General features: G+C 32.5%; 2 protein-coding genes across 2 annotated transcripts; one reads left to right on the top strand and one right to left on the bottom strand.

Moving 5' to 3' along the window:
• Nucleotides 1–1106: 1106 nt before the first annotated feature.
• On the bottom strand, nt 1107–8293 carry LOC138328239 (uncharacterized). The gene is made up of 5 exons (XM_069274954.1): nt 8135–8293; nt 4536–4665; nt 3370–3500; nt 2308–2437; nt 1107–1363 (listed from the first exon to the last, which is right to left on the bottom strand). The coding sequence occupies exons 1-5, from the start codon at nt 8160–8162 to the stop codon at nt 1165–1167; spliced, it is 618 nt and encodes a 205-aa protein (XP_069131055.1). The 5' UTR covers nt 8163–8293; the 3' UTR covers nt 1107–1164.
• A 9647-nt stretch (nt 8294–17940) lies between these two features.
• On the top strand, nt 17941–27494 carry LOC138328238 (uncharacterized). Its single transcript, XM_069274953.1, has 6 exons — nt 17941–18259; nt 20186–20271; nt 22043–22133; nt 23444–23568; nt 24274–24480; nt 25305–27494. The coding sequence occupies exons 2-6, from the start codon at nt 20190–20192 to the stop codon at nt 25838–25840; spliced, it is 1041 nt and encodes a 346-aa protein (XP_069131054.1). The 5' UTR covers nt 17941–18259; nt 20186–20189; the 3' UTR covers nt 25841–27494.
• Nucleotides 27495–27834: the final 340 nt, after the last annotated feature.

Below are 27834 nucleotides of genomic sequence, written 5' to 3'. Positions count from 1 at the left end.
TTTGAATAATGCAGTCACAATATGTCAAATCGAGAAGCGTTCCGAAAAAAATGAACATGGCGGTGACGGTTAAAATAAGTGAGCTACACGATGTTTAAATGGAGTTTCTACAAGGTACGGGACATGACACTTTCAAAGGAGATTGTGGATGAACACAGTTATGGATACTGTTTACCACCACAAGCGTAGAGTTTGTGTTTTTGACTTGGTTTTTGAGGTACCCATTAGAGGTGAAACGACATTTTGACCGGACAGGGAAATGTCTACCTAGCATATTTTTCGTAAATTTCCCGATTCATCAAGCCATAACTTCGTCAATACTTTGCCAATTTTGTTCACCAAACACTCACTGGAAAGATGAATTATTTCTCTTTAAGGTAAGATATGCGTTAATGGTGTATATAGCCCATTTATTAAAATAATCACGGGTTTAAAAAAATAGGTCCGTTTTTCTCGACCACCGAGTTCATACTCTTGATACTATAATATATATATATATATATATATACTGTCGGTTAAAAATATTCGTGCCAGGTCCCTGTGTGCAAAAGGTGCTATAGTTGGCTCATTAACAACAAGGTATTTTGCATATTACAAATGGGAAATTTGGATTTTATATCCTTTTCATCAGATTTGTTATTTTTGGTTTTCCTAGCAAACACGAAACGGGAAGAAATCCAGCACTCCAGCTATTACTGGAAATGAAACTATTTTTCTTTCTCAAAAACGTTTCTGCTATATGGTTCTCCTTATAACATGCACTTTGAGAGAAGAAGTTTGTTAGGCGATGACATTTCATGCACATTTGATAACACATGAAGTACTGTTATATATTCTGCCTAGCTGTGGTTAGCAAAAATAAAAACGGCAAGTCATTGTTTATCAAAACTTCACTAATCTCAAAATTTAGATACCTACGTGTAGTACTAGATTACAAGTACATGTATTAATTTATTCTTAATATCTGCCTTCATCATGATATTATATGACCCTTTGACCAAAGTGTTATTCGCAAAAATATTGAACATGCAAAATTAGAAAAAAATATTAAACATGCAAAATCCACCAGATTTGAGTTATATAACAACACCAAGTTTAAACCCAGATTATGTTTGAGTTTTTTTTTATTTACAGAACAGATGTGTTTGTTTCAAGATTGCTTTATTACAATCGGTTGACAATGAATGACACCAGTGCGGCTAGAGAGGCAAACAGTAGCCATGACTCCAATTTCGGGCTTCCCGATGGGCAATTTTCTGGTAATAGCTCTTTCTCAAATGTCGAGACAGTGTTGGAGAAATCACTTCCACATGACTGTATAGACGGCATGGCAGTCACACAGTTGAGGAGGTTATCAAGTAGCCTACAATGACAGAAATATACAATAAGACAATCTTTTTCGGTAGGGCCAATTTAAAAAAGGTATCTTCTGGTGTATTGTTAGAGAAAGCATAATGGTATACAGAAAAAAACTGAACTAAAACAGACTTGAGGAAATTGAATTGCTATATAAAAATTCCATTTTATCGATTGGGCGAATGAATATAAACATTAATTTAATTTCGTTATATTCATGTAACAATTTGCTTCCTACATGTAACAACGAAGCTGGAATACAAAAATGAATAAACAATGGGGAAAGATTTTTTTTAATCTTCAAACAATGGAAAAATAAAAATTAGAAATATGCTAATACGAACCGTTTCATATGAACTATTTTATTAACCACTTGCTATGCTGAACACGCTCAGATAAGGTTAATAATGATTCATGACACCCCTGTCGTATTTGGGTGTAAAAGTACTTAGGAAAAAAGGTGAATGCACATAAAAATAAAATTTGTTATGTAAGTAATTTGACTATTAATATAACATGTATAATATAGTTTTTATTTTGATATATATGGTATATATGGCAATTCGTTCCAACCGAGTTCGTTATCTACATTTTCGTACCAGCCGTACAGATATGGTCTTTGTTAAATAATAAAAAAAAACATAAAAAAAAAAAAAACAAACAAACCCGTGAACGGTTGAGACAATAGATATGAGAACTATTCGCTGTAGGTACATTTATATACGGAACAATCACAAAACAAACATTACTGTAATTCTATTAAGGCCTCATTTCGTGACAACAATTCATGTAAAAGAAATGGGACGTTCGCAGAAATGAAAAATTGTGATGCATCTTAATCCGGCTTGCAGACATAACGCCCGCTTATTATTCTTTTCCTTTTGATTTTTGTTTTGCACAACTCACTTAAATTCAATGTTATTTGGTTTTCTTTCTAATATGCAGACCTACCCGCATACAGCTCCCGATATGTTGTTTGGATCAATGTTTCCAGCTGCTTGTGTGACTTGAGTTTCACAACCAATGATTTCGGTGCTAAATCCCGGTTTCGCACCAACACAGGCGAAGCCTTGCATCAAAACTGCAAATTAAGTTTACAAATAAATAAGTATTTTTAGATAAATGTACTGCGTTTAAGAATTAAAATTGTTTCATCACTAAATAATTATTTTGCTCTATTTTACTTAATTTGACTCTCTGATTGGTCAATTATTTTTAGTGCAAATATGAAAGACAACTATCCGCCAGTGGGATAAACACCCAAGAATAGAGACATAGACGTTGCGTATTAATTTGCGAAAACAATCCTCTGAAAATTCACCGAAATTGTACATTAAAATGCGGACTGCACATTTTTGTCCTTTCATGAAATGTTGATATCTAAAATTCAGATATCGTAATCTTTTAAATGAAATAACCATAACAATATCAAGTTAATAGGGTTTTTAAATAATCATGCTTTACCCGAGTCCCAATTCAATTTACATACTATCTAATTCACTAATTGAATTGTAGAAAATAACCACTTCAATCATAATTGGGTCAGTTTGGGATTTTTATAATCAATAGTAATTTTGAATTGTATCCCATGGCATTAACCGTTGACCAAACCTGCTATGTATATGAAAGAATATTGCAGGCAACTATTATGGATGCCAATAAACTTTTGATATGCATTACAAGTTTATATCATCGCGTTTATGCCTTCATTTTGAAAGCATTGGTATACTCATTTATTTCTAAATTTGTTTTAGTTTTTTCCTAGAGAAAACAGAGCCGAATTAAGGTAAGAAGTAATTATTTTGAAAGGTTTATATAGCACTGTTTTATGTATGAACGTAAATGAAATATAAAACCTATATAAAACCTTATAAACTAGCACATATATAAATATAACACTGCTTAAATAAAATGACTAAGATATTATCATTAAAAAGGTAAGTGTATTTACGCTTTAAAAATATAAATCAGTGAAAAAAATCTTTATACTTTAGATAATGATAAAAAACTCACCATTTTGGTTTTTACAGACAGTTTTTATAGCTGACTGCATTTGAGTTTTGCCAGGAAGCAAACTACTATATGCGGCATAAACCGGACATTGCGTGAGTAAGTTGTAGCAGTGCACGATATCACTTGTATTACTGGAAAAAAAACCATACAGTCAGTTAAATAAAAAATATATTACAGATAGATTTACTATTCTGCATTTGCATATTAAAGAGTTATCTCTCCTTGCAAGCAATACTCGATCTTGTCGTCTTCCCCCATTTTTTGTGAGCGGAAATCACGTCGTGTTCCTTTGATATTGCTCACGAAAATATTTGTTACAATGAACCTGTCTACAAGGAGAAATTATGAATGTGTAAGTAAACAAAACAGAATAATAAAAAGGTGAAAAGAATGTCTTTTAAGCGAAATACGTTCTAGACAAATATCATATATTAAATAGAAAAAAACACTATGGTTACGTTGTATTTATTTAAATCTGGAAATTAATGTATGAATACATTTAAATCTTGATAAAAAAGGAATAAGCTTATAGTGATTCGCTGTAGTGGAAAGGAGAAGGTACGTTAAGACTCGAATATGGCCCCAAAATTAATTCTCCAGTAAAGAACAACATATTTTGCCATATAACAGTTGAATACATTTGCTAACACATTACATCCCGAAAATATCCCGCATGTGCCAATTATATTCACTATGACGTCATCAACATGCAGTTTCCCGCCATTTTCACAAAAATCCTTGAAAAATCATACTTTTTGAGTGGTTTTCTCTAAAAATGAATGTGGCCGCCTTCGTGGAGCAGAAAGAGATTTTCACACGTTGTGTATCGTGTATTTACGCATAACCATGCAAAATATAAAGTTGCTCCAAGGTGGCGGCCAAATCCATTTCAAGCCTTTTCTAACGTAAAGATGATGAATTTCTAGCAAAATTTGGCAAGAAGAGGATAATCGTCAATTTGATGACGTCATAGGTGGAGCACATCGTGTACATGGTTATATAAAGTTATGTTTTGATGAATGGCAAGTATGAGAGTATTTATTGATGTGAAATTGATGTGGATCAGAGTTAATATTTTTCGGCCTGAAAAATTAAGGCCAAATACTGGTCCTATCATATCTACTCCTTTAATATACGTACACGTACATATATGTGCCCACACTCACCTACACAATACATTGAAGTCGCCAGAAATCCCATTAATTGAAGATATGTTGAAACCTAAACGGTTTATACAGGCAGTTGCCTGTGGACACTGGGCACTCACTTGATATGCAAGGGCTGCTACCAAGCATACTGGAATAAGAAGAACATGCGCCTTGTTTTAATGTGTATGCCTATGTAAAGAGGATTCAAACCAGAGCTCCTACTTCATGTTATAAACACTAGTAAACATAATGTCATGCTTATTTGGTGACGGAAATATGCTCTAAACCCTTTGGACTTGCAGCAAATAAAATTATATTTTTTTTGCATATTTTGTCAAACTTTACTAACAGTACAACGATCTACGAGTCAACAGTGATATCTAAGGTTAGGACAGATGCATAGACATTTAATGTTAAAGGGACAATTCAGTCTAAGAGTACATTAAAATTTGCACACATTTCGGAAACAAACCAGTTCTAATAGAAATTAAGTTAGTTGGTTTTAACTGTGATATGTCAGGAAAGCCCTCTGTAATGAAATGTATGTGAAATGTTCAAACTCGCTTACTGTCCGGCATTACACATAGTGGCCGGGTGTCTTGTATGCCGGACCCTGGCCCTTGCTAGTGTAGTAAAGAATCTTTTTTTCTTGAACTACTCAAACCGTTCTTTCAGTAGTGTGTTTACCTTATTAGATGCATGTTCTTGTCTGATTATAATTTCACCAACTCCTCAGTGGATATGTATTGCATTTTTAACGTGTGTGACTTTAGCTCGGGTACGGGTACAACATTTTATTGATAATAACTCAACAAATTGCCAAAAAACCCACCCTTTGTATACCCGCCCAATTTCTATTATTTTAAGTTCCTATTTGAGATTTTTTCATATTTTTGGGCCGTGTTCTATGAGTTTTATATAATTTTTATAATAAATATGTCACCTTATGGTGGCCATGCCGTGTTCTATCGAACCCCCACCTTAATATCAATATTGAGATGTTCTAGATTATGTTATGTTTCATAATCTTTTAACATAATTCTATAAAACTGAATTATGTGTCAATTAGTTTGCATAATATTTGTTTTATTACTTTGATATGAGTTTTATATAATTTTTATAATAAATATGTCACCTTATGGTGGCCATTTTCAATTCATTTAACTCTTTGTTTTCTGTATGTGGAGTGTGCATAAAGTAATTTACCATCGATAAGTCCATCCATCCGGAGATTTTGACGTCATAATTTGAAGTGAGTTTCGTGACAGCATAATCCCCGGATGATTGGACTAATCGACGGTACATTTTACGTTACAGACTTCGGTTTGGGATCAGGAAACACCCGTATCGTTTCGTTAATTTTGGTTCATTTGATGTCTGAAAATATTTTAGAGAAAATGATAGATTGTTCGTTCATAAAAAAGATAGAACAACTGCTATTATATGTCTCAATTAACTTGCATGACATCATGATGATTTAATATTAAATGGACAATTCAGTGAAGAGAACATTAAAATTTGTACATATATCAGAAAAAACCAGTTCTAATTAGATCAGTCGGTTTTACTGTGATATGCCTGAAAAGTCCATGGTTGTGACATGTGTGTAGATGTTCAAACTCGCACGCTGTCCGCCATTACACATTGTGGTCGAACTTCTCGTATGTCGAACCCTGTCCCTTCATTGTAGAGTAATGCAACCTTTGTCTAGAACTGCTCAAATCGCTCTGACAGTAGTGTGTTTACCTTATTAGATGAATTGTCTTGCCTAAAAATTTTATCACCTTCTCAGTGATTATGTAGTTTATTTGTTTAACGTGCGTGACTTTGGCTCGAATATGGGTACAGCGTCTATATTGTACCCATATTCAACGATTTGATATTTCAACGATATTAATTAAAATACTTAACAATGTCGTGGAATTTGTCAATGTTTTACGTTATATGTTTCATAAGAAATGTAGAACAATTAGTGAATTGTCCCTTTTAACGATACATTACAAAATTATTTATCCTCATTTGAATGTTTTATTTCTACACGTATGTCAGTGTTTGGAATCTGTAAACAAACATACCAGAGTATACTGCCATGCAAATTGGATTTCACAAACGTGTCCACGATGACAAAAACACGGCAATATGTTCTGACTTGTTTACAAAAGAAAATGAGAACACAATATAGTCTACTCGCTTTGATAAGTAACACATCACAGGGAAACACATTATAAAGATTAATACAAAAAAACATTGTTAAAGATGCTCCACCGCTGACAAATATTTTTTTCCACTATGAAAAACAGGAGCAGGCGATTTAGTATTTTTCTTCAGTTACAAAAGTTACTTACTTTACACCATTACCACAATTGAAAAGTTTGAGCTTCTAATTTTACTTCAAGTTACAAATACAGAATATAATTAATTGCATCCCAAAAAATCCTGTGGCACTATATCCTATATGAAATGAAGTATTGATTGCGCATGCATGAACCAAAAGCAAAATAAATAATTATTTTTGTGTTAATTAGACATACATAAACACTGTTAAACACCAATTAATGTTCAAATGATGAGTATAATTTATGCTATGTCGGCAGTGGAGCATCTTTAAGTACATGAATTGTAAACACAGCAGCCTTTATAGAATATATCTGTGCATCATCGATATCCAAAATGTTACTATCGTTATATACACCCCTGGACTATACCATAGCAAAATGCGAACGGCTGTGTATGCTGCAACAGATTGGGGAGGTAGTTTGGACTTTTGACTTATAAAAGATTCAAATAGCAGTTTGTGTACATTTGTAAACCTACTAATGCCTGTGAGTAACTTTGTTTCTTCTGAAATGCCGTCCGGTTTTTCTATGAAGCAATCCAGGTGTGGATATAACGATATTAATATTGATATGGAAGTCCCTGGAGTATCAAGGATGGTATAAGTGGGGCAAGTTCACGTATGTAGGGTATACGTACCTTGTAGTTTATTATGCAGATAACAGTTCCCGTGACTAGCTGTGATACGAGGTGTTTCAGAAAATATCTCCCTATTTTAAACTATTATAAGTTTATTATGAAAAATCATTCTTGTACGGATTAAAAAAAATACGGAAAGTATAAGATACCACTATATATGTGTGCATATTGAAATACAACATCAGACAGCGAGAATTTCTTAAAAAAATATTCAAATACGTATGTCAGCATAACCTGATTCAATGATATATTATTGGCGTCATAAAAACACATAAAATGAAATGCATTTAACTTCTGAGAAAACTATCGGCATTTAAACGTTTCATTGATGCAATCCGTCATTTTGAAAGATGTCACTTTTGATTTACCATGAGAAAAAATCAACTATTAATTAATAATTTAGAATCAAAACAAAATACAGCAACATGGATTTCTTGAAAACAAAACCTAATGTCACGTTATACCTAATACATGTACACAGTAGTTTTTCACATAAGATGTAGTTTTTTGGAATAATTAATATTACGAAGGTGTGAATTGATATACATGTACACTTCGATATACCATAGTCTTATTTGTAGTGAATTAATAACGAATAATTTATATCATTATAACGCAATATTCATACATGATGAATAATTTACCTGTAATTAAATACCCTGAATTAGCCATGCTGCCCGTGGTGTGTCGTTGTACGCTAAGGTTGCTACTGAACGATGCCCTTGTTAAAGGTTTGTAGTTAATACCCGGCAAGTTATCATCAGCGTAGATATCTATGTGTCGACCTGTTATCTTTTTACAATCGTCTTAAACATGTTAAAATCTGCCCCGGAAGCTGCAATTACCCAATACTAGAAAAATGTGTCGTAATATAACAATATTCACATACGGTATTCTGTGGAACCGATTTCACAATGAAGTGTCATTAAGGGGCGAAATTTTGACCTGTTTTGTTTTATGTGACGTGAAATATGGTGTCGTGTACTTTCATCGTATAATTACTGCGCTTCAAATTATCAAATTATACTTTATACAAAATATATAATCGTAGTTTCATGGGAAACAAACACTGTAATTCAATCAAAATACGCACGAGAGCTGATAAGGATGCATAGTCTTTAACATAATCACATAATCATGATATTGAGTATCTTACATTTACAATAGCATAATCACGTTATGGTATGATCTTGAGTATCTTACATTTACAATAGCATAATCACGTTATGGTATGATCTTGAGTATCTTACATTTACAATAACAGAATCACGTTATGGTATGATCTTGAGTATCTTACATTTACAATAGCATAATCACGTTATGATGTTGCCTGGATTATTGCATCCTCGATACCCCAGGGGTTCCGCTCACTTACGATCTCTACATCCCTGGACTATCTGATAGTAAAACTGAAGGTAACTCAGAGGAAAATATCAGAACCGATCAAACTCCTGCAAAGATTTCCTTTGAAGACTACAAAGAGAGCGACGTCCAAATCCAAAGCTGCACAGTCAACCACAGTGTTCCGTTATACGGCACTTATGATGTACATCAAAGGACTGAATTACCTGTTCTGTTGTCTCCAGTTGGTGATCGGAACCCCTGAAGTATCGAGGATGCGATTATTGTAAACGAACTTAACTTTCTTTCAGCGATAGTTTTATTTTGGCGGTTTTGGCGTTTTAGAGCGTAATATTTGAAGCACCAAAAATAATTTTCTGGAATTGAACCAACGTATTTCCTTATCTATATCTGGAAGATAAATCACGAATTACAGATTTTGGCATCCATGCTTAAATTTGACTGCGCTAAAATAATAACGTTTACGGTAATTTGCATTCACATTTAAGCAAAATATGTATCTTATATTCATACGTTGATATGATGGCTGCTTCGATACAGGCGGAAAACGCATACAGACATGGAAATCATTACCGTTTTATTGTCTAGTTGGAAGCTAATTTATCTAAGCTTTCTTCGCCAGTATTTAGATCCTACAATGGATATAAGAGGAAACAGGTGTTTCACGTCCTTCATAGAATGTTCTTTTCGAGTCTACTATTAATGTTATGGTTTTGTTAAGTATCAAAGAATGCATATCATATAATGTGGAAATATCACAAAAATTTCAAAAACCTTATTGCATGGTTATATCAAAGTTTGAGAAAATGTTCTTCTTTACTGAATCATGAGAAGTTTGAATGAATATGAGCAAATGCAATCCAACAGGTGTGATTAACATGTAGCCGGAGTTTGCGTATTTTACGTAGATAATTTGGCGAAGATAGGATATCGGTCCATCTGACCAGTTATCACGAGAGATAGTTAAAATTTGTTTGTTTAACGTGATAGTAGTATCACTATCAGTATCAATGACTTTGCAGGATTCGTGATAATGAAGGTGCAGAAGGAAGTGACAAAGCTCAGTCTACCGACAGGATTAGCATTATACCGATAAACACATTCGACAGGGTAAAGTGAACAGCTACTTTAGCATTATAACCTTAGACCTATAAACACATTTAGTCTGATAAATCAACAATTTTTCTTAGATACTTTTTTTCTTCCAGTGTCAAACTGTCAAGATAATAATTGATGTAGCAGGAAATGGCAAGCCTTGTCACCGCTGCCTATAAAAGGGCTTATCGGTCCACGCTTTTTCTCAGCTTGCCTGTTATTTTTTGTTAACAACATAATATCTGTGACAAAATTGGACGGCTCATTTTCCATTTAACCCCTGCTTTCTTTTTGTGCTTGTTTTTGTTTTTGCTTCAATACTGCATCAGAAGTTATTCGTTGGACCACCAGCATCACACATTTGTAATATCTAACTGTAAAATAAACTTAAGTTAATTGCATTTATTCGCATTTTCATTCTACAAATGCATTGTCAAGTGTCTGGACACTAAAATGAAAGTTGTTGTTTTCATTGCCAAACATTGTTTGACACTTGATTGTAGAACCTGATAATACAGATATGATGGAGGTACTATCAAATGTGTCGGTCGTTCAATACATGTATACAATCATCTCTGGATATTTACAAATATTAAATGATACAAATATTTTCTGTGAAATACTGGATATACAAAGATGTTTTATGAGGCGTATCAAATTAACGAAAATTGAGGCAAACTTTGCATATTTACATCAATTTTTTAATTAATCTTCTTGTTATGACACCATTTGACGAAGGTTGTGTGTAATAATTGGATTATAACGTATTATGTTGCTGTTTATTTTCTATGAAGCCACACAACGTTGATACTCGTCATCTATATTAACTAATGGACTACTCAGTAGAGAGCAACCAACTAAATAATTTTACATAGACCACAGTGTTAAACTTTGTTAAAGTTTTGTACTGTATTATCAAAACAAAGGAATATTAGTTAGCTATTGTGTTCTATTATTAAAGTCTAGGTTCTCATATAACACTAGATAGAAAAAAAGTTCGGGTCCTTCTGCTCAAACTCCAACCAGGGTAGCTTTATTGAAATCAGGCGCATTTTGCACTAAATAATCCTGAAATTCTAATGTTTTTACCGATTCATTATCAAAATTGATATTTTGAACCTAAATCTCAATATGAATTTCCAAATTCATATCATGGTTATCTATGAATAATTACCTGTCAGAAAACATTTTTACTTTTGAAATATATAATTAGCCAGCCAATCAGCGGCCGGATTAAAATTCTATCCTGGGCTCAACCTTGTATACACAGGGGCCATTTCGAAGGTCTTTTTTATTTAGATAGTTGTTCCCAGTATGCAGCTCCATGTTTACTTTGTAGTCTACCAATTCAGACGTATGAACTTTGTGTAGCTTCATGGAAAATAAATGATACACATTGTAGGAATGCGAGCACTAACAGTCAGTTGACGTAAATAACAAAAATAAACGCAATCTTCCTTTCCAAATTCTAACGAGAAATAACTTATTACACTAGATAAAGCAAGGTACGTGATATATCTTTTGTTTTTCTACCTTTGTTTTTTATGCAAAATCCAGTTATTTTATGTACGGTTTTACGTATATATTAATTAAATACCCTAACGTGTTTCTCAAGTACAAAATATGATAGTACCTTTAAAATGTACTTGTGTACTTGTTTCAGTTAAAAGAATACTTTTATCAGAATCTCTTTTTCCCAGTATCTGTGTCTTTTAGAAAAAAATGTATTTTTAGGTTTCTTTCACGCATTATACTAAACCTTAGATAATATTTTTGAATAACAAACATTATTAAACTCTTCATACATTCAATGTATTGAGTTTAAAAGAGGTGGCCAATGGCTTCGATGGTATTTGTCGATCTTCAATTCAAAGCTCAAAATTATATGGTTTTTTGTATTAGCTTAAGATAATGCACAAGAGCAAAATAAACCGTGAGTCACTGTGTGCCTTCTCCTTTTGTAGTAATGCATGTCTGCGATATAAAACATAGAAATTATTGATGAATTACACAATAGAAGAGAATATTTCTTACTTTGTACGTCACCATTTGTGACTTTAAGCTTAAAAAGTTCCCTTATGAAGCCCCTATTGTACATGTACCATTATATTAAGAATCCCTTAAATTCTCCATCGTCCAATTTTCAATGAAATGTGATATCTGAATTTCGACCAATCATGGTCAACGGATACTTTGGAAGTAAAACACAATGTGTTTAGCATCTTTTTAAAACCCTATAAACCATTTCATATCCCTGACATCAAATCTAATTTTTGACCAATCAAATGTTAGAGAACGATGAATGTGATACATGTATTTATTCCGTTACATTAGATACATGTGTGAAAACCCTATCTGACACGCCGACGATCTCATCCGTGTATCCTTTTGAGAAGTTTCTAATCCTTGTTGATAAATGTAATATTATTTACATAGTGATTAAACAATGATATTTCGCAATAATCTATGATGATTCGCGGTTAAATATTCTGTATGGACATACGACCAATAGAGGAGTGTAGCTAATATAACGATAATGTTATAGATTAAGTCTGATCGTATATATATAACTTTATCTGATACGAATCCGATATGTTTCAACGTGTCAAAATGAATCCAAATATTTACTCTGATATACGTGTATACATTAAATGAAATCAGGAAATACTATTTACGAATATGCTATCAGAAAGGTAAAACCAAGAGTAGTTAACAAAAAAGTTAGTCATTCATTACTCTTAAATGCTGCATCACCCAGCTTTATCGTTAATTAAGGATTTGTCAGAGTGTAATTGCATACGGAGTTATCTGTTCTTGATGGTAAAACTCATGACGTTTTCTCTGAAAAAATATGACGTTGTAATCATTAAAGCATTGAACGTCTTCTAGTTGGCATTCATAGACAATATGAATACAAACTGGACAGAGGTAAATTCCATGAAGTGGGCTAGCGCTTCATGTTGAATTTCCCTATGCTCAGTTGGCATTCATATTGGCTATGAATGCCAACTATAAGACGTTCAATGCTTATATTTACATTTGGTTCCAATTTTATGATGAAGTCCCAAGAAATGTTGCATCGCTAATGAAACAATCATTTGTTATCGTCATGGATGGAACAGCCATTTGAACAGCCGTCTTCCGTGATCGCTGTCATGACAACTGAGACGTCACAATGATATTTACGTCATAACAAGTGCTTGAATTTCATTGTTTATATGACTGGTCATGTAGGGGCGGCATCTCATGTATGCGGTGTATAGCATGTGTGAAGTGCGAGGTGCATGCTTTGGCAGACTGCGATATGTTCGTGTTGTGTCTTATAGTATAGTGGAGCTATTGACATTTTAAAAATGTTATATAACTGAAACACTGAGGACACCAAGCAACATTTCCCACTCGGTCACATTAAACTGTCAACGGACGAACCAGTCGTCACACTCTCTATACTATACTCTATACTGAGCACCAAGCGGGAGAAGAAACTACCACTTTAATAGATTATGGTGTGTCTCGGCCAGGGGGTTGAACCCAAAACCTTTCTCACAGGGCACTCAACCGAAGGCCATACGTACGTATCTCCATAACAATATAAAATGATTAAGTAAATGGTGTCTTTTTCACATGCATGATAAACAGAAATACACCATCGATCTAGCCTAGCCACTGGGACCATAGAAAGTTCACCAGACCTCAATTTTCAGCTGATAGGTCCGCATCAGCCACATTGAAATTAAGACATACTACATACTGCAGTGACCATTATAAAACAAGTAAAATGATCATGAAAAAATCCTTATTAGCATCTAAATAAAATAATAAAATGTTTCTACATCTTATATTAACAACATGCTATCAATTACACAGATGTACGAAAAAGACTTTTTGCAAACATTTGCTCATCAATGTTATATTCTGGCACTTTGCGAAAGAAAACCAAACCACGATGAAATATTTACATATTCAGTATCTAATGACATATTTACGTACATTAGAAATACAAGAAGAATAACTCTTGTTGAAAGAATTTACACATGTTTGTATAATCAGCTGATTATACTGCAGGTGTGGTTTAACTATTAGAGTATTATACAAGGACGGTAACACGTGTATTTGCAAGTCATTGACAGTATAATATTACAGTATAATACTTAAGCATTGATGTCACTATTTTTAATTAATTTTATATTCTATTTGATAAAATGAAGTATGTTTAAATGTAACATTATAGTGGTTTTTCAAGGGATTCTTTTTTCCGAATCAATACGCAACGTCAATGTCTCTATTGTGACGTCACGATAACGTCGGGGTTTCGCGCCATTCTCGGGGTTTTTTTTCATAGTAGTATGCAAAAAAAATTTTTAAAAAAATTGGCCAATCAGAAAGCCAGATTTGGTATGAAAGCAAAGAGAAAAATAATCATTTAACTATGAATGGCTAGAATAAGAATAATATTGTAAAAATCCTCCATAAGAACCGACGTCAACTATAAGTAATGCCATGACAATGCATAAGATCAAAGCAATATTTTGAATCAATTAACGATTATAAAAATCTTGAAGTGAATATCCTGTGTGATTTAAACTTCTTTTCCGGGGAAAGCATAAATTTTAGTTTTTGAACCTAGCTCATGCATGATTATTAAGTGCAAAGCTGATTAGACTTGATATAGATTACCAAATGACACTGTTGTCATAAAAACGAGTTTCCTTATTGGCGAAGCATAAATTAAGTTTTATTACTATTTGGATTTTTTTTTCATTTTCAAGATTTATTTTAATAATATCGTTCATTGAACTTTGCACATATACAATTCATGAACATAAATGAATATTAAGACAAAAATATATCAACAAGTAGGATTTAGTGAACCGTAACGACCATTCTTTATTTCGAACTAAAAATAGCATGTCTATATACATATGTATATTTGGAGCAAACGTATATATACCGCGTAGGAATCGGTTATCTATATTATTGCATGAAACGTTTTATCATAAAGTATCTTCAATAATATATAGTAAAGAGAATGCATGTTGCCGATATTATCTAAAATGTAATTTGCACCTGGACATTATTGTATTTATCGGGATTTATAAACTTAAAGTTATTTCCATTTCTATGTTTTTTCTTCGGTAGGGCATACCAGAGCAAAGGGCATGCTCATATGTCGAATGCTATTTCACTGTTTCAAATGCCGTACTAAAGTAGGCTGTAACAAACAACATGATTAAACTGATTTATTCTCGAAATTCACATGTATTCTCAGTGGTAGTCATACTTCTAATTCTTAGTCCATAGTTGGAGTATCGTGATAGGAGTATAGTGTTAGGGTAAATCACGTGTCTCATTATTTTGAATGAAATCGTGAGTTTAATGTCAAGGCACAGCGTCCAGCAGTATACATACAATCAAGTTACTTAGGAGTCATTTCAGGTTCTCTTCTTTCGAGCACACGTCATTTGATATCAAGCTGAGTTGGAAAGTGATTCGCTTGTTGATTTTTAATCCAGCCTTATTTTAGAACTTCTCTTCTTTTTGTACTGTGTAAAATATATTGCATACCCCTCATCTCAACTCCGTTTATTTGCTAATGAATTATAAATCAGAATACTTTATATGATGTACCATGTTTATTTGTTTGTTTTCGTCTGGTTTCTACATCGTTTCTACAAAGACAGCAAGTTATATCGAACCTCTTGGGGCCAAAGATATCATAAGATATCGTTGTAAGAAGTGTTCGTAATACACGTATTGCAAGCTTTGGTGTGGAATAAAAAATACTACGTTACAACTATCAGTTAGCAGTTTGCAAACATTTGCTGTTTGCATATTCATCTAACATCAATATACTACTGGAGAAATATATGTTTAAATGAAAAAAAACCCACACTGCTTTGCCCTTTTATATATGTATAATAAATGTGTAACACAGACAACAACTAAATATGTCGAATTAGCTTTTCGGTCGCCATGAACGCCAATAACAGGCAAACAAATATGAGATCTATCAATCATCGCTGTGTTATGACCACGTGTTTTCAAATTATAATTGAAAAATATAATGACAGATTGATTTCACTAATCATATCATTAGAAATAATTTGAAAAAAGGAAAGAAGTATCGGTAAACGCAATAAATGTAAAGAAAAGTTCAATCATGACTGCAAATTGAGTATCTTATAGAAATTACACTCAATCTTTTACAGCATGTTTTGAAATTAAATCTTATAATATGTAAATGTATGTCAGACTATATTAAGATAATTTACCAATAATTATGCGGAAATACAACCTTCAGCAATACGTATATCAGATCCTCATAACAATCTCATTCATCTCTCCCTTCATTCCGACTCTTTCTCTCTTTCTCCCTCTCCGCCTTCTCTCTTTTCCATATTGCACTTTTGTATTTGTTTGTATATGATGTAAGTGAGTGTGAGTGTTTATGTATGTATGTTTAGCATATGCAACTAAGTCAATCAAAATGAATACTATTGAGTATTTATGAGCGTATATCTTGTAAGCGAGGATGTGTGAGTCTGAGAAAGAAGAGTTGAGATTGAGTGTATGTGTGTGAGATAAAGGATAGAGAATAGTATTGAGTGTGTAGAATGTAAGAGAAAGATGGTGATGATGAGTAATAAGATGAAGATGAAGAGGAATGAAATTAAAACAATGTAAATGAGTATACTAATGAAGATGTGAATTATATCTATTTCTAATTAGCAATGATGAAGGAAACACACTGTTATTTTATAGCAATATACATGAAAAAGAAATTAAAAGTTACAAAAAATAAATAAATAAATAGATAATAATAATGATAATTTTAAAATACACAGTATTTTGATAAAACGATTCTTGATGATTATCAACAGTATTTCTAAAGTCACAACCAATTTCTCGAACAAAAGACATTTTTTTTTAAACAACAATCATATAAAACGAATATTAATTAACAAAACCTAATATAAAATATATTGATTGCATTTAGTAATGTCTCATTTACAACAATGCATTGTATTAAACAATAAAACATATCTGACTTGGTATTAAACTTTGGGGAATATTTAATCATGCGATTGTTTTAATGAATAATTGAATGTATATTCACTTAATGATACAACTGCCCTACTGTTACATATATATCTCAGATATCCGTTTGTTTTTTAAAGATAATACAATCTGTATGTCTGCAATGTTGATGTATTTCCAATAATGCTATAAATTCCGGTATCTTCTCTTAAATACTTTTGTAATAAAAGACTTTATATTAAATATTATACGTTTTTGTAATAATTTGAACATGAAATATTTTCTATTATTGACGCATAGCAAATATGATTTGATTTAGAACAAAACCGTGCCACCATTCAATTGCACCTATAAAAATACAGCATTAACGTTAATGTTTTATTATTGTAAATGTGATGAATATGATACAGATTTAGTCGTGACATGTGTGTGCATGGCACGTGTAGGAAAGGAATAAAAGACAATACTCTAGCCATAGGTGATAATACGGGCTGTTCCATGGATAAAACGACCCATTTTGGGACCTAAACGAGAAAAGATCGTGCCCATTACAAGTCCTATGTATACCGTTTAAACACTGGATCAATGATCACTGGTTAAACTTATATTAAACATGTACTCGACTGTCAGTCGGGGAAGGCCATGTATAGAGACTATATCAACACAACCGGCTATTTATAACCATGTTATACACGATCTCGCTATTGGAAACCAACAGAGCAAAACGTGAAGGGGTTTACCTTCGCTTATACTTACTTAAGGATATACTAAAATGAGATATTTCAGCAACATAATCATCCATTCGACATTTTGCTAGTGATTTTTTTCACAATGTTCCACATTAAATTAAATTTCATACATCTAGAACATATTTCCAGGCTATATATATATGCATAAAGAACATATAGGTCATGGGTAGATTATCCCTAAGGTGCCTCTCTCGTTATTCATTTTCAAAATCTGACTGGCATATTCTCGTGTGTATTACTTTTGTAACCTGGTACAAAGAATAGTACAGTGATCAAGCCCGACATTTGTAGTCGACAATCACACATGAAGTGAGACAACATTACACAGGAAAATGACTCTAAAATGATAATGCGGACCTAATGCTGTCAATAACAAAAACGTTAACATCGCTTACCATTTTGGATGGAGATAAAATGATACTACGTGGATCATTTTAATTCTTAGATTGATGAAAATGGTGATTTTGACGAATGCGGAAGTTTTCTGTTCAATATCAACACCAGGGTGGGATAAGGCTTTACAAGGTAAGTACGGCTGTATAAATATCCTAGACAACAGCATAACGGAAGTGCAGCTGCACCCAACAACAATTTTAAATCGCTGAAATGGCAGGTATATGATAATAAAGCTACCTTTGTAACTATCGTATCAAACATCAACGTATAATACTCTAATTTTTAATGTCATTTCCCTGGTATTTAAGTAACGAAAATAATCATCAAAGCGTAGAGTATATATGGATATTTATCTTAAGAAAATAATTTTGTATGCATCATAATGTTTAACTCATTTTTAGAAGGGACATGGCATGGTCATAAAAAGTATAATGACACTTAAAAGTTATCTAACATTAGCATAAATAATATATATCATATGAACAGATTATACGGTTTTTACTTAAACATCAAAATAAAAAGTATAACCAATCACAACCTAACAACGGATAATGTACAGTGAAAGTCAAAGAGACATTTTTTTCATACGCTAGGGCCTATATGTAAATAGTTAGAGTAAATATTTCTCTCCCGTGGACTGATCTGTAGTAAAAGCCCCTATACACAATTTAAAGATGTTTAAATATAGTCATGAGGTACTTTAAGAGATAGGTATCTTATATAGGTGATTATTTTACATACGGGGTCGTAAAGGTAGACTTGACTCTCCATTAAAGATGCTCCAACGCTGACAAAGCATAAATGATATTCATCATTTGAACAATAATTGGTGTTTAATTATGTATATAGATGTCTAATTAACACAAAACATAATATAAGATAATTTATTTTGCCTTTGGTGCATGTGCAATCAATACTTCATTCCATATAGGATGTAGTGCCACGGAATTTTTTCGGGATGCAATTAATTATTTTTCATACTTTTAATTTGAATGAAAATTATAAGCTCAAACTTTTCAATGGTGGTAATGGTGTAAAGTAAGTAACTTTTGTAACTGAAGAAAAATACCAAATCATCTGCTCCTGTTTTAGATAGTGGAAAAATACCATTTGTCAGCGGTGGAGCATCTTTAAATAATATACCAAGTATTGAAAATATGATGATTTATTTCACCTCGTAGCTTTAATGACACGACCTTCTATTATGTTTATATTATTATTGATCAATATTATCTGAAGAAGTATCGCTTTATGTATGGTTTAGCTTTGGTATCAGGAGTTATTTAAATAAATGTACGTCATTACGATATTTATTAATTACATTACACAAATGAGCGGTCATGACCTTTACAATTTATTTACGACATACGTAACCTCTCACAAGTAAATTTATTTCATGGCGAATTTTTATATAAGATATCTACTTTATTTAGTGCTAATGCTATATAAATATATGCTAGAGGTTGAAGGAAATCAAAATTAAGCATTTTTTACAAAGCCGGATATTATAGAGTTTAGAAAAAATCAAGTATATGAAAGCAATGTTTAAATGACTAATTTCAATGCAAACCATGGCCATCATTAATTAGATATCTTAATAAAATACATCATATATAGCAATGCGTAACTAGTTATTTATATAGTTAATTGCGGTATAAATTTATCTTTAATAAATCTTGTCATGTTAATAGCTTGTAATTGAACAATTCGAACATGGGCTTAGTCTGTGTATACTTAAAAGTAAATTGAAAAGTTTCGTAGAAATCATAATATGGATATATTTATATCAATAAAATTAATATATATCAATGAAATATTAATCCCACCATTCATATATAATTAACAAAATTCAAAACGATTTTCATCTGAAGTTGTTTTTAAAAGAGCTAATTTCCTTGTATAGCAACGTGTTTGACCGGATAATCTGAATGTTTTAATAATATTATTTCTGAAGATGCATGATTATTCAAGACAAGTGTTCATGGCAACTAACTTTTCTGAAATATATCACTATGTTATAATATACTCTCAAATAACTTTGGTTTTTGCTTTCAGTGGCATGGAATATATTCCAAATGCATTTTCTACCTCCTCGAGATTCGTAGCTGTGTCCTATATTCTCCTCTGTATATTTCAGTTAGGTAAGTATCGTATTTATTCAATTTATCAAATAGATATCTTAAAAGTAATGCATACCATATTGTATATATCATTTCAGTTTACATGAAACATGTAAATCAAATGGATGTATTAAATTATGGTTTAACGATTTTTGTTCTATTTATAGTGGTAAGACATGATACTGGTATTTACATACCTGATAAATTGTTTAAAGGGTACCTGCTACTGAACAAACAATGAACTAAGTCTATATCAATCACTGCAAACAGTTACTTAATAAAGTCAAATATTGACCACCTTCTTGTACATTATGTTTGGTCAAAAATCCGTCCAATAGTATATTTAAATGATAAATACAATTGCGTCCTACACTAGATGTAAATTTTAATAGACCAACAAACTCACACCACATTTCCAACGTTAGGTAATATAATCCAAAAATTATGAGATTATTTGATCATCATGATTTGTAACTACTGAAAACTGGGGTCACAGATACCACTACATAATTCAGCTATTGGGCCATTCTGCCCAAATGTTCACAATGGTGGACACTTAAAGATGTTTCACAGCCGACAGAGCATAAATACTTTCGATCATTTGAACAATTATTGATGTCTATAATTAGCACTCAAACAGATACAATCAGATTATATATCTGAAACTAAATATTTTTTTTTAGCTTTTTATTCTACGGAGATAGGTTGGGAAGATACACTTATAATAATATTCATTCATAATGTAATGTTAAATGCTAAAATAATTTGTCGATAATTGTACTATACCGGATTTGTTTGGAGATGGCTAATATAGACTTTGCCTTTTGTCAAATACACTTCCATAATATTTGCAATAAATTTGTTGAAATAAATACAATGATTTTATAAGATTTTGATGTCTGTACAGTCTTATTATATATATGTTGAGGTTTTTTTCTTGGCGGAATTAAATACGTACATTCTATGATTCTTAAAAGTAAAATAATGGTGATGATAGCGTAAAGTAATTCCCGTTTGTATGAATAACAAATAATATGAATTGTGCAGTGAAAATCAGCGATTTTACTGTTTTTACCTACCCATAATATCATTTGATATGAGCATATATGATAATTATGGGTAATTATCGTTCAATTAATATTGTGATGGAAATATCAATAACCACCACATAAATAGTTTTAGTAGTAAATAAAACGAATTTATATCCATGGCATTATATCATATCCTGTAGGTTTTCTATATTTTTTAATACTAACACGGACGTTTCAAAAGGTAAAAATATAACACTCTTTTCTATGTGGATATGAATGATAGAGATATTCAATCCGAAGGTCCCAAAAGTTTGTCAAACATCAGGTTTGCCCATAGTATTTTTCTCTCATACCTCGACGTTTTATTGCAATTTTACTACTATGATTTTCTGCCATTTTGAAATAAAATCGTAAAAAAACAATTGCAAGTCAATTCTTCAGACATGATATATAATTGCCTGATATTTTCAACGCAAATTCTGTTGTTTGTATCTTTTAAAGTAAATGTAGCATAATTTCTGAATTAAAAAAAAATGTATCGAAACAAGAGTAATTTTCGTGACGCTGTGACGTTATGTCATGCTTTATTGTATGGGTACCCATGCAATACAGCTTCAGACGACACGAGTGTATTGTCCTAGACCAGCCAGTGTTACTCTTCAAAACATGATTACTTGAAATAAATTCATAGCTTGAATATAAAATCTTTATGATATGGGTATGTAGCAGAATGAATACTCTTCATCCTTTTTTTTCTACAGGAGTTTGTAAAAACAGGTGTCCAGATGATGAGAAAGCACATAACGATCCGGAATATCTAACATCAGTTTATTACCCAAACATGTACAAACCGTGAGTGTTATTCAACTAATAATTTGTAACTGGTAGATTTGATTTTATCAAAATAATTTCTGTATTGATAGTTGATATTACCTTTTCCAGTCATAGTCTAATAACGTATTAGTACATCACGTGTCAGAATACCGGATTCTAATTGGCTACACACATGGGTACTATTTGCAATAGTGCCCGGCCAAGCGGGCACTATTGAATTGACGCGAAATTGAACGTGAATGTATTGTGACGTCACCATTATATGACGTCATTATAGCGTTCGACCAAGACGTCAAAATGGCGGATAGGCTGTTGTTTGCGAGGATGGAAGCAAATGTTGCTTTTCTACATAAGACAGTTACTCATGTTCTATATTGATCATCTTTTAAATTGTCGTTAAGCTGCCTCCCGTTTTATAGAAACACAGATTTCTCCAACAATTCATATGTTGTACTGTTTAATGTAACAACGGGGTGTGGGAATGGAGATAGCGTTGCGAGGTGTCGCTTGACGTGATTCTGTTACGATGATATACAAACGGGTCGCATGTGATTGTGATGTACTAAACCCATTATGGCCTAGTTATGTGGGTACTATTGTCTCATAGTATTGTCTCGTGATGGGACAGTACCCTCGCCTTCGGCTCGGGCACTATTCCATCCCTCGACAATACTATGAGGCAATAGTGCCCTCTCAATCAGGCCATAATAGATAAATATAATGTTAAATAATTGACGTACATTGTATACTAAACAAGGCTAAAAGCGGTTACTTATATGATTCATATGGAATCTAAGCCTTTAATTAAAATTATTGTCATAGACTTTTTGGCTTAGATTTCCCACAAGGTGCACTTGCTAATTGTAAACTGCCATGTGCGGCTCTAGGTCTTTAATAAGTATATCGGCTTGGAAGTTTCGTTTTTACATAAGCCGAATCAATAATCCTATTGTGACGTAACGACTGGGTCAACATTACGATCTTGACGTCACCTTATTCTGACCTATGTATCGTATTGCGGGAATGTTTAGTTGGGGCGTTCTTCTTATATATTTTTTTAAATATTTAACATCACAAAAATGAAACTGGCCTTTTTACAATTGTCATATTTTATATATTATGATTCTGTCACTATATACCACTCATGTTTTTGTTATACTAAAATAAAATATTTTGATATTCTGTTAACGATGAATGCATGCTAATAATACATTTGCCGTATTCATAAAATATGGCTCTTGAGAAGTTACTTGTAAATCTAGATGCATATATTGCTCTGTGTTAAAAAATCAAAATTTTATAAAATGTCGCTTAAATATCATTGACAGAGATCTTGACTGCGAATGGAGGATCCAAAGCGAGTACCCTAATAAAAAAGTCAAAATCCAGATGATCGATATGGAAATCGAGTACGACGATGAGTGCCAGTTCGACTACTTAGAAGTATTTGATGGTAAGTAGTCTACATTTGCATATTTCAGATTTATCTACACCTGGGGTTACTTAGTGATTGTTACGTCAGATATTTGTGAGTGTGACGTCATAATTTTGAACAGAAGAGCAGCGTAAATGGTGTTTACAAAGTGCTGGCGTTACAATCGATACATACCCGCGCCACCCGCAAAGTGATAATAATAAAATTCCAAAATGTAACTCTAATGTTTTTCCATATGATATGGATTATCATCATTGATTATCAACATTATGTACATCACCAAAATCCCAAACATTGGTTTTATATTCAAAAATAAAAAGGATAGATTTTATTTTATTTTTAAACATCAATGTACATATTTGAATCAATATCCAGTATAAACGAAATTCGGTATAAACATTTCTTTTATCAACGTATCCTGTATTTCCCAATTCATACTAATGTTTATTTTTTTCATATATACTCAGAATACATTATATTCTCTTTTTTGTAGTTTTATAATCTTCCAATGATCGTATATTTTACTACGAAACTATTATTCATCTGGTTGATGTTTTAATACGTAATTCATTACTTGACTGATAACTCATTACTTGCATACTTGTCCAATTTCGAGGTAAGCGATTCGAGAATGTTCTGGGTTTTTTCATGTCATTGTCATTTAAAACTTTTACTAATTGCTTTACTTGCGCTTATTCCATACTTTTATTTGCCTTTTTATAGGCTATGACGATGATAGTCCATCGTTTGGAAGGTATTGTGGGAAAGATGCCTTCACAATCGTAGGAAGTGGCATACATCTTTATTTCCACTTCCACACCGACAGTGAAATCAACCTGAGAGGATTCAAACTAAGCTACAGGACAGTCTCTTTTACCACAGTCAGCAGTAGTTATCCTCCCCCAATAGGATTGGACAAAAAGGACAAACGTATGTGTATTATTATCATCTTTCAATTTGAAATATGTTGGTAGGCATTTTTATACCCATCCTGATATTGGTCACATTTTTTAGGGTGCAACACTCTAAGGTAATGCATTTATGAATGTATAAGAAAAAACACAATCTTCAAAATTTAATCCTACACAATGCCAGCTTCAGATTGTGGCCGCCATTTTTTTATCCTTCGTAAAAAATCCCATCAGCGTGAATGCGATGCTTGAAGTCAGCTCATTATAAAACAAGCGATTCAAACGCTTTTAAGATCCGACGAACGTAATATTCATCCGACAGAAACTCAGTGCTCTTGCTCTTTATTTGCAAGCGTTCAAGTGATAGAATACCTTCCAATTTAATCACCTGACCAAAAATGGCATATCTGTTAAGGAAATAAAAAAAAACTTTCTTCACTTATGTAGTTTTTTCTCAAATGGGGGGTTTGGGACAAAGAGTGTGAACATATGAATACAAAATAAACAGAAAATTTGGCTCTTTTTATATTTTAAGTAATGCATGCAAGTAATACATGCAGGTTACAGTTTTATTCAATTATTCCGCATTCGTGGTAATACTATACCCATTTCGATGCGGCATAATATGATGAGATATCTTTAAGTTCAAATTCAAGAACCGATTTCACTTTCTTATAAATAATGAATTATAACATATAATTAATAATGAAATCTTATATCTGAAGAATATTTGAAAATTAAAATGAAGAAATGTTTCCAGCAAGAATAAATAGACAATTTGCAACCAGACCTTTGAAAAGAATCAATAACATTTATATAACACCGTAATAATTTTACTTTCAGCCTCAGAGTCAGACAAAAAAAATGAATCGTTCGGAGGTGCTAAACTGTCGACGCTAGTGGGCGGTGTCTTAGGAGGACTGTGTCTGCTAGTGGTTATAACGGCCATATGTTGCATGTGTTCCACAAGGATATGTCGGCGATGTACACGTAGAGGCAATGGCCGACAACGGACGTCAGTGTCGCCCCAATCTAGTGCTACAGACATCCGCCGACGCAACAGGTCGCGTCGGCATTCCCCCCCTCAAGTATCGCCGTTTTCACCTGGACGCAGTAATAATAATAATCAATTATGGAGTCTGGGGCAGGAGAACTTTCCCATGGTACCTATACAGCCGCCTCCATATAGCGAAACGGCTAACCAGCCAGTGTTTTTAGTAGAAGGAGTTCCCGAATATAATTCATACGCCCCTCCGTCATCTCCTCCTCCAACGTATTCTTTTGGTCTGAGCTCGGATTCTAATCCTCCAGCTTACGATGACGATAGAAATTCGCCGCCAAATTATGTACCCTATGACGAAAGTCCTCAAAGGTACTAAGAACGTATTTCCTACTTGTTTCAGCTTTTTTCTGGTCTCAGACAACTCATTTGACCTGCTCAATCAAAGGAGATTATAAATAAGCATTATTATGTTATTCCATGTATAAGAGATGTATATATGCACGTGTGTGTGAGTGTGTGTGTGTGTGTGTGTGTGTGTGTGTGAATTTAAAAATATGACTGGAAAGATTGTTAAACTATTTATTCGGACATGTGTATATTTATCAAGTCTTAAATATATTTCCCCTATGATATGATCTGATCTATTTTGCACTTGTTTTCATATAATTGTTACCATAATGCACCATAGTCTATTTAACGTTGTTATGAAGTGATAAAGACAATGTTCACTGTTTATTTCTGTGAAATAATATACTTTTTAACTCATATACACACTTTAACCATAATAGTATATATCAACTTATTTCATAGGCGACATATACAACGTTTTCTTGCATAACAACGTTTTCAGTAATTTCATTTCTCGATATACAGGTTTATTATTTTCTGTATTTTGCTTCCTGGCGGTTTACGTTCGTAAATTCGCAAATTGTATACGCGTACGATATTAAGGTAGTATCTGAAATGCATACTGATGGTTTCGTTTGTGAGCACATGGAAATGAATTACCTCTTTTCTGGTATTCGGAAGACAAAAAGATGATGAAATTTTTCATCCGGTATAATAAAACATCTTTAATTCTTTTGAACCATTTTGTCATTATGACTTCATCCTTTATATCGACTATACCTGCCGTACATATCTATGTCAGAAATGGTTACCATGCCAAATGACTCGCATAATCATTTTGTATGTTAAGGCTGTTTTATATGTCTGGTCACTTCCAAGTAGAAAATGACCAAAATAAGAGGCAATTGTTGGTGCATCTTACTGCGTTCGCAGAATTTGTTTTGTAACTTCAAAGACCAAACAGCAATGTCAAAGTTGAAATATTGTATGAAACACTTACTGTACAGCATAGAATGATTATATGTTACGTTCATACATTTTTTATCGTTTACTTAATGCATGTTTTTTACAAGTCCCATTTTTTCTGCAACAAGATTTCTTTTTCGATTTTAAGTATGTGTGATATTTATATTAGAAAAGATACCATGTAGCTTTACTTTATATTTTAGTCTGTATTAAAATCAAAGTATCGTCAGTTATTTTTCGGAGGAAATTAATTCTTTTCTGCCACATTGGTCAGAGTACTAGTTCGATGAGTGACTATATCATACTGGTGTAATTCATATACACGGTATATGCAATGTATACATACTATCATAACACAGGTTAATCTCATGTTTTTTGCTAATTTCTGCGAAAAGAAATGGCATGCATCTCATAAAAGTTTCTACAATAATTGAAAAGTCCGCTCTTGTACATGATTGTTTTATTTTATATAAAATACATACAATCGAATTGTTTTCATGAGTAGGATTGGACATGTTATGGTATTGTATTCCATTACTTGACTGTGATATTTATTTTGTTATAAATTTACACATTTAACTGCTGGTCGGTTGCATATATAGTGTTTGATACATATTTGTACAATTCTTGTTAGCAAGAATTGAAGTTGTTTGCATTAAATGCTTCTTGATTTTACCTACAACTCTTTGGTGAAATAAAATATCAAAGATACGAAATTAATTATCTTTATTTTGTTTTGTACAATATCTTTAAGAGTTGTGTTAGACATCATACAATTCTATGTGGTGTCAAGATTAGATAAAAAAAACAACTTAAAACTAAAAAAAGGAAGATACATGACAAAAAGGGAAAAAACTGAAAGAACTTACATAAACATATCAGAATGAATTGCCTACCAATTAGCCAATTATATATGTCAGTGGATTTTTTTCGATCATGCTAAAAATAATGAATCAAATATTGTTCTTAACATAGTTATAAACTAGTATCTTACATGTATCTTAAAATGCGTGTATTTTTAATGAAATAGCAAATCATGGTAATTCGCTATACGGC

The sequence above is a fragment of the Argopecten irradians genome, chromosome 7, assembly GCF_041381155.1.
Source record: "Argopecten irradians isolate NY chromosome 7, Ai_NY, whole genome shotgun sequence".
NCBI lineage: Eukaryota > Metazoa > Mollusca > Bivalvia > Pectinida > Pectinidae > Argopecten > Argopecten irradians.
The sequence above is the reverse complement of the archived record's forward strand: the minus strand, read 5'-3'. Positions and strand labels throughout refer to the sequence as shown.

Coding starts and splice junctions, on each gene's coding strand:
- LOC138328239 (XM_069274954.1), bottom strand. CDS start 8,162: ATGGCTAATTCAGGGTATTTAATTACAG. Junction 4,666..8,134: donor TTCAGGGTATTTAATTACAG/GTAAATTATTCA, acceptor TTCTTATTCCAG/TATGCTTGGTAGCAGCCCTT. Junction 2,438..3,369: donor TGTCTGTAAAAACCAAAATG/GTGAGTTTTTTA, acceptor CTTAATTTGCAG/TTTTGATGCAAGGCTTCGCC.
- LOC138328238 (XM_069274953.1), top strand. CDS start 20,190: ATGGAATATATTCCAAATGCATTTTCTACCTCCTCGAGATTCGTAGCT. Junction 22,134..23,443: donor TACCCAAACATGTACAAACC/GTGAGTGTTATT, acceptor TATCATTGACAG/AGATCTTGACTGCGAATGGA. Junction 23,569..24,273: donor CTACTTAGAAGTATTTGATG/GTAAGTAGTCTA, acceptor GCCTTTTTATAG/GCTATGACGATGATAGTCCA.